The 8,668-nt window shown below is 38.1% G+C and overlaps 1 protein-coding gene across 2 annotated transcripts; it reads left to right on the top strand.

Annotated features, from left to right (window-relative positions):
• The first annotated feature begins 337 nt into the window (after positions 1-337).
• On the top strand, positions 338-8,264 carry snx8a (sorting nexin 8a). 2 transcript variants are annotated; one of them, XM_062439213.1, is made up of 14 exons: positions 338-454; positions 555-621; positions 1,360-1,487; positions 2,217-2,346; positions 3,194-3,384; positions 3,748-3,868; positions 4,661-4,797; positions 4,945-5,025; positions 5,122-5,282; positions 5,497-5,626; positions 5,721-5,789; positions 6,329-6,478; positions 7,528-7,677; positions 8,135-8,264. In XM_062439213.1, exons 2-14 carry the CDS (start codon positions 600-602, stop codon positions 8,213-8,215), a joined length of 1,551 nt encoding a protein of 516 aa, XP_062295197.1. In that variant the 5' UTR covers positions 338-454; positions 555-599; the 3' UTR covers positions 8,216-8,264. The 2 variants fall into 2 exon arrangements, with proteins under 2 accessions (XP_062295197.1, XP_062295198.1); XM_062439214.1 differs by lacking the exon at positions 1,360-1,487 and having other exon boundaries at positions 420-454.
• Positions 8,265-8,668: the final 404 nt, after the last annotated feature.

Raw genomic sequence — 8,668 nt, forward strand, 5'->3', positions numbered from 1 at the left:
GTTTACTTATAATTATAAAATAATGTTAAAAGCAACACGCATAGTAATATTTTGCAGGTTTATTAAAATGTAATTTTATAATCCATTCTGCAGCTGTGCCTCTTCATTTCAACAGTATGACAACTATTGTGCAAATATTATATTCCCAAGTAAAAAAAACACAGAAACTGGAATTTAGGAGGAGAACTTGAAGGCATCATTATTTATGCAGAATGAGGAACACAAAATCAGCCCAAATTATCCCGCACAAGTGAAACCAGGAAATAAACACGCCTAAAAACATATTTTTTTCACCTCCCAGAATATTAGGTAAATATCAGACGGCTCGTTGATTGATCGAGCTTCAAGAGGGTTGGGTTATAAACAGACATACAAGCGCCCCTTCACAACGAGAACACTTCACTTTAGATCACTGTAGCGGGATTTATGACACTCTCTTAAACTGCCACTACATGTGAGTGTCATTTTATATGGCTCTGCTCAAGATTTGGACTTTAACCAGAGATCACTTCAACTTTAAGAAATAAATGACTTGTTTTTTTTCTTTTCTGCAGGAAATCACATGGAGGTGCTCTTGTGCTCACATGACAGTCTGAACCATGGCAGGAGAGATAAATGAAGGTACAGTGCGTAAAACTTCTTATTAGTCTGTTTAACACAATGTTGCCAGATTATTTATTTATTTAATCGGTGTTGCAGTGTCAAGCCAGTCAAAAAAAACATGTTAGATGTGTTGAAAATGTGGCGATTTTTGTTTGCCCGAGTCGCGATGAGAAGTAAGACATGAGAACTTTTGGGTACATCAAGATCGGAATTTATCTTTGCTCCATCTGAACACCGTCCACGATTGGTTTATCAGACTCTGATTCACGTGTTAATCTTTCCTTGGTGAGCAATAATACTGATAACACTTCTAATGTCAAAAGTGAAACAGGTTTCTGAAAGTTTTGATGGTGTTTTCCTGCCACGTTTAAAACTGTCTGTAGTGCATTGCAGTACTTGAGCAGTTTGGCAGGCCTATACTTAAATAACATGAGATGTCTAAGCTTCATTTTATCAACCACATACTTGTGTAAAGCTCTGATGAAGGTGATAATATAAGGAATCTGTCCTTTTTTTCTCTGAAAGATGCCCCTTGGGGTGCTATAACTCTTTTTTTTTAATACTACAAAAGTACTACTGCAAGTCATATGATAGGAAATAAAAGGAGAAGGCCAATAAATGGTCATCATAAACTGAGCATTGACTAACAAAGATATAGGGTAGTAGTATACTTTTTTTTAACAGAGGTATGCAGCTGATAAAACTGTTCCTCGCTTGGGTGGTTGTGATGCTATGTAGGTGTTGTTCCTCTTTTAGGCTCAGTTCCTGCATATTACAGAGAAGTATATGAGGCCATCGGCTGTAGGACAGATGAGAGAGTGCAGGTTGAAGTTTTTCAGAGGTTGCTCCAAAGGACCGATCTCTCCAAGGCGGTACTAGGCCAGGTGAGGGGTTCACACTTGGCTGTGGGGGAGAAACAATTACAATCCTGTAGCAGACAACAATTTATTGAAGGCTGTTATATAACTGTCGTTTTTAACGATACACAGGTAGCATCCACCATAAACAACAGTTAATACACATTTTTAAACAAACAGCTTTTTCTCTTTGTATCATTTGCCTGATACAGTCTGCTATAGTGTGTATACCTTAAATTTTACATAATAAAGATGTATTGTTAATTTAAAGGGCTTCATCTAATTGTTGCTTTTATCAAAATAATAAATTAATCAGTTAAACACCTGAGTATGTGCTTGATTATATGACATTATGTGTAGTGAATTAATATTAGGCAATACAAATAAAGGAGATATGCGTAGGTGTAATGCCTTATGACAGAAAATTGGCAGAAGCTTGGTGTAGCAGACCATTAAAGACACAATGATTAAATAACTGGCAATCTCTCTGACTTTTGTCCTGTAATGCTGAGACGTAGGCTCATGACACAATACATAACAGTTATGAAATTGCTCTCTGTGTATAGTCTGTGAAATATTACTGAAACAGTGCATGATTCAGTAGAATTTTCCTTTTCCTGACCTCTCAGCATATCATTGTCTTTTTGTCTAGTGAGCACATTTTGCACAGAGGAATGCAAACCACAGTTGAATTTAGATCTTGGAGTGAAAAAAATGGCGACCTTCAGGTCATATTATCGTCTTTGTCCTTCTCAGATTGCTGAGCATGTTGAGTCCACAGATGGATTCCTGAGCAAGTTGTCCCTCTATAAAGCGCTCGCTTTGATTGCTCTAGCTCAACAAGGAAAGCAACCAAGCCCCAAACTCTTGGAGAACTGCATACAAGGTAGGTGACAGTGTTGCAGTGACAGCAGTGCAGTAAAAGTTTTGCTTAATGAGTAGCTTGGTAATTCTTCAGTGTGTCTGAGGGGCAACCGTAGCTATCGTTCTAGTGTTACAATATTACTTTATTGGCTCGTACACTCATGGTTTCATTCTTACTGTAGGTTCATGCTGACACTTTATTACTGCAGACATACATACTTGTGTTGTGGTCAATGAGATATACCATTGTAATAATAGTAATAGAGGGTGAGAATTTACATTGAAAAAAACCCAACATTTTAGGGTTATTCTTTCATAACAGAAGAAAATTGAGTATTTTGATTGAGCCAAACTTATTTTTGTAACATCTTATTTTAGTAGAGAGGTTTTAACTATTTTTAAGTGTTGCACTCTTCCACTAGCCCCAGAGTAGGAAGATGATAGGGGGAGTTTTATGGTTTTCATAGAGGTAGCCATTATGCTGGCTGGAGTTAGATCCATTCCCAAACTTCTGTGATTATTTAAGGCCCTCTCTGTTATTTCAGGTGTGGCCAGTATGGCAGCTTGCTGCATGCCACTTCCTCGTTTGTGAAAGAACAAGTTTTCTGCATTTGTTGTAGTTCATTACATTCAATTCACGACCTTCTTGGAATGTACAGGAAGGGATGAATAACAGATCACATGGACAACATGCACAGACAGCTAGCCGGAGACAAACAGAGCGAGACACGTAATCTGTCGAAAACAGAAAAAAGTGGTTTTAACCCCAACATTCCTCACAGTTGAGAAATGTTTAAATTTCATCATAGATGTATTGATTTAATCATGAAAAACAAATATTAGAAGTTCGGTGGTTGTGTGTTTGACAGAGTTACCCAAACCTCAGCTCGGGGAACCGAGGGACTTAAACGCATTGAGGATGCAGCCGGCTCAGGATGATGTGCTGACCATGTCCCAGACGCTGGACAAACTGCTGGCCAGAGACACAGTCCAGGTGGAGCTCATACCAGAGAAGAAGGGCCTGTTCCTCAAACATGTGGAGTACCAAGTCACCAGCCAGGCAAGGCATCCCATAAAACCTACTACATCACAGTTAAAGCAGTTAACTTCCACAGCAAGAAAGTGGTTCCAAACTCTTTTTCTGAACCTTAATATGATGACATTTAAAATAATGACATTAAAGATTGAGTTATTTTCTTCTCACTTCTCACTTCTCACTTCCCTTCTTATTTCTCTTATGTGTGAATTTAACTGGTCTAGTAACACCATGACCTGCACAAAGTAAACAAATATGCAAAAGAGTATTTATATATACATTTTCTAAATTGGTTTGAATCATTCAACGTAGCTTGGTGAATAAATCACCAGAAAACTTAACGTTGCATTTTATGATTGTTTTCCTTCTTTGCTTTCTGTTTTCCAGCGTTATAAAATATCAGTTTATCGACGCTATAGTGACTTTGATGTCTTCCACGAGGTTTTGCTTCAGAGATATGCCTACAGAGTTGTGCCAGCACTGCCACCTAAGAGGATGTTAAAGGGAGGTATGTTACTCATTTTGAAGTCTCTGCATCTCCTTTATGTTGGATTTTCTCTAATTATTTCTAAAACTACATTGGATTCAGAGCATCATTAGGATTATTTGAGTTTAATCCCCTATATTGAAGGTCAGTTGCAAACGTTTAACTATCCAGGGGCTACAATAGTTGAGTTTTTTTAGTTTGAGAAGAATAAACATTCACTGCTGTCCATTTTAATACAAATTGTTATTCCTGCTCAAACACAGTCATTGCCATTCATCAAAGTTACTGCCTGAAAGAAACTAGGCAACCAGTGATCTGTAAAATGAGCCTCTTTCAGCTCACAATGACTTATTGTAGCTGAGGAATGATGATTATGTCAGTACACACACACACACACTGAGGGACCCCTGCAACAACAACAACAACAACAACACAACTCGACAATTAGAGCTCTTCATCAAGTATAGAATGCATCCAAAATGTACCGCACACTGCCATCTGTGCTGTTTGTCTCCTTCTGATGTGTGCCGCTTGAAATCTGTTCTGATGTGTGCATATGTCAGTGCAATTAGAGGAAATTTGATGATTTCAGGATATGAGAGTCTCAAAGCAGGAAATTGACATGCATTTTTCTATCAAGTGAAATGGCTACTACATTAAATACATTGATTTTAAACACAGCTTTATGATTAGTTTATTCTAACATTCATAGCCCCAAACTCAAACTGCTTAGTTTATTCATGTTGCACTACAAGCTGCAGTGTAGCAAAATCATTTAACAGGTTTTCCTTTTGCTGTGTTGTACGTCCACAGTTCTGACCTCCATCTCTGAGCGGGAGTTCATTGAGGGGAGGAGACGTGCTCTCTGCAGATTCATTAACTTGGTGGCACGGCACCCCTTCTTTTCAGAGGATGAGCTGGTCAAGACTTTCCTCACCTTCAGTGGCTCTGTATGTAGTTTTTTTGACACTTGCTTGACCAGTGATGTTACACAATAAGCATTATCGTCACGATGGCTCACAGTGACTCTCATCCTGTTCCAGTTGCTTCAGTGTCTTTTTCCACTCACCCACTTTTCACCTCTCTCCCCAAAACAGGATGTTCAGGCCAAGCTGCGTGACGCTTACAAGAAAACAGGCGATGAGTTCATGACCAACAGAGTCGCAACCCTGGCAAAGGTTTGTCACATAGGCCACATATTGCTGAAAAATCCTGACATTTGTTCCCCCTGAACAGTTACCTGTATTTAAGAATTTAAACGATCTGTTCTGTAGGAATATCTCCCCGCTGACATTCAGGCTCAGTTCTCCACAAGCAGAGATCTGATCAGAAATATTCACAACAGCTTCCACAAGCTGCGGGACAGAGCTGAGAAAATAGCCGAGCGCTCTAAGGAGAATGCAACTGATCTCCTCATGTTTGGCAGAGAGCTCAGGTATTTCATTATTGTGGGTATAAAGTCAAAGTATTTCTATTCTATCCAGAGGTGCTGTACTGAGAAAACAAATGTTTTCTTAATAAGATTCCAAATCATCTGTGTTGCTATTTCACTTGAGTTAATGCCCTCTTCATGGTTGTTAACTTGAAATGGGTTTGGCAGCTACAAAATTACATACATTCTGTTCCTATAATAATGCTGTTTTCTGCAGTACACTGGGCTCAGATACTTCAACTCTTCCTTCCTTGGCCTCTACACAAAGCACCTGGGGGGCTCTGCGCCAGTCTCTAAAGAGTCTGTCTGTGGAGTTTTCTGTGCTATCTGACAAAGCTGCTCAGCAGGTATAGCCCCGAGTCCTCCATACACACCACCTGCTCAGCTATGCTGGTCCAAAAGTGGCACTGAGAAATAAATGTTGTTTATTTCTGTCCTCAGGGTAGAAGGGAAGAGGATGATGTTGTGGAAAAACTGAATCTTTTCCTGGATTTGCTACAATCATACAGAGTGAGTCACTTTCACTTTTGGTTTTTTGCTGCACCCATTTAGCTTAGTTGCTACACTTCACATGAAGGTTTTAGAGGTATAAAGGCTGCATTTAAAGGTCACTGAACATTACTTTCAGGTAATTTTGGATTGATGCTTGCATGTTTCACATCACACAACAATGATGCTCATTATAGGAAGCTGTTCAAAACTTTTTTTTTTATCCATCAAGCCCTTAACATCAAGCTACTTTTCAATGATGGACAAACACAATAAGGAGCTGCGTGATATTTATACCAATTCCAGTTAGTATATAAACTTAAATGGAGGAAATGTACCAATCTTTCTGACTTGGAAGTGCAGTTCAAAGTAGTGGATGACTGATGTGCAAAATTACTGGCATTTTACATAGCTTCTAAATCTATTAACTGTAATATATTTGGTAATTTAAGCATTTATACAAACTACAGTATTCTCATCATTGGCTGTGATGTATTACTGCATATACTACACTGCCAGTTTGAGGCAAATATGAAGCTGTTTGTGTGTTTTTTTTCCAGGATCTTTGTGAGCGCCATGAGAAGGGCGTGCTCCACGAGCACCAGAGAGCTCTGCACAAGTACGGCATGATGAAGAGGCAGATGATGAGCGCTACTGTGCAGCCCAAAGAGCAGGCATCTGTGGAGCAGCTTGAATCACGAATTGTTCAGGTGGTCAATCTCTTTCATTCTCTCTCTTTCCACATGTTTAGGCTCTCAGGATACTTCCTGATTGATAATATACAGTTTTAAGTCATTTAGTACTTGAGTGTATTTACTAAAATCAGATATTTTTCTCTTTTAATTGAATTTAGACCCTTAGGAGAATAAACTCTGCTAATGGAAGTAGTATATTTCTTGCTTATGTGTTCTACCATCTGTGTGCGACAGGGTTAAACCCATTAATCAGTCCTATTGAAATATTCAATGTAGGGGGTCGGATAAAATCACACAGCTTCCTGATTAAGAGCTTTCACTCTGAAGGGGCTGAATCATCTCAAACACAAGTTCAGAACCGAGTCACATTATGTTATTGCACTTGGCAACAACCTACTGTATTCTGTTGTATCATTACAAGTTTTCATCTTGTGACTGTAGTTCCTCTTAGGCAGTGTGGTTTGTCAGTGTTTGGCACATGTGGTCATCATTTTCATCCTTCCCCTGCAGAGTTTAAGGTACTTTTGTAACTGTCAGACCACAGTTACAAGTCAGTTACTTTAGATGTTAAGTCCCTTTATAGTAAGTTTTGAAATTATTACAATAACTAATAACTTTCTTCCAAAAGTCAGTTTTTATTTAAGAGGTTTTTAATTAAGGACTCAAGTAGTTAAGACAAGAAACAATAAGTAAGTTAAGGAGATGTGCACCGGAAATGCTAAGATTTGATTGATTGATGCATTATAAGTTATCAAAAAAATAATATTTTTAAGAGTAATTCCACTTGACTTCAATGGTAATGTTTGCAAATTCTAAAAATGTAGACCTTTGACACTGTATTACATGATGCTTCTTTGTCAGAACCACTGTTGATATTAGTAAGATAGACAATAGCTATCTTGTAAATGAAATATATATCCATTTAATGTAATTAAATTATTTGTGGGCGTATCTCTATTTAGGTAATATAAGCAGAGAACTTCATCTTATTTCTGGTATAATTTACGGAAACATCCTCACATATCATCATTTGATTTTGATTTTCTTTTAAATTCTGTTAACAGCAAGAAAACGCCATTCAGACCATGGAGCTGCGGAACTACTTCTCTCTCTTCTGCCTTCATCAAGAAACGCAGCTTATCTTCACCTACCTTCCAATCACATCCCACATTCTGGGAGCCTTTGTTAACTCCCAGGTCCAAGGACACAGAGAGGTGAGACTGTTCATCTGGAAATCATTTTTCTTGCATACCTTTTTCTCTACTTCAACACAGTACAGCTCCAGGAGGGTCAAATCAGTTTTAAATTGGCTTTTAAAGTCCCACAAAAGAACTAATAATGATGGATGATATCGCGGAAAGGATAATACTCTCATCTAGGATTTGAGTTGGCTTACATTTCACATGAACAAGTGAATCTCATATGTACTTTTGTCTGTTTTAAAATCAAATAAAGCACACCGTTTATATTTCTTTGGTTAGATATCTCTGTCTGATCTTAGTCTTTTTTACTCAAAATCCAATATGCCAGCTTTGTGAAGAGAAGAAGTACTTCAGGGTAATAGGATAATTTTGATGTAGTATATCATATTAGTGTTAAGATATTTTCCAGGTTTTCCATTTTGGAAATTTCACTAAAGGGAACTGACTTGACTTTTTATTTCCTTTCCAGATGGGAAAGGTGTGGAATGAACTCCAGCCAAAGCTTGGATGTCTCTTTGGTGGGAATAACGGAGTGAGCCCCTCCACCTAAGAACTGAATACACATGAAGCACTGCCGCTGATGAGGATCACAAACTGGAAAATGACTCGCTCTGTGAGCTAAAGAAAAACGTAGAATGCACAACTTTTTTTTTTTCTGCTACAAAAGTCTTATATTGCACGACATACATTACCTTCAGTTTGAGGATTTTTAATAAGGGTGTTAATAAGTGGCTCTCTCAGTTTCTCGATGTTTTACCTTCTTGGGTTTGATCATCAACCTGTATCACTTATAACTGGACGGGATTGTGGGCTCATGAATCAATGTCCTTTTCCAAACCAGCTTCTACAACTGCCTTTAAGGAAGAAGAATCCTTTGAGCTGTTATTTTACAAGGGACCAATCAGCTTGTCAGATGTGAAGATATTATATAACTCTATTCCTAATTTACATGTCTTTTTACTTACTACTGTAAGAAGTTATGTACACTAAGTTTGAAAACAAG

The sequence above is a fragment of the Scomber scombrus genome, chromosome 18 (assembly GCF_963691925.1).
Source record: "Scomber scombrus chromosome 18, fScoSco1.1, whole genome shotgun sequence".
Lineage (NCBI taxonomy): Eukaryota > Metazoa > Chordata > Actinopteri > Scombriformes > Scombridae > Scomber > Scomber scombrus.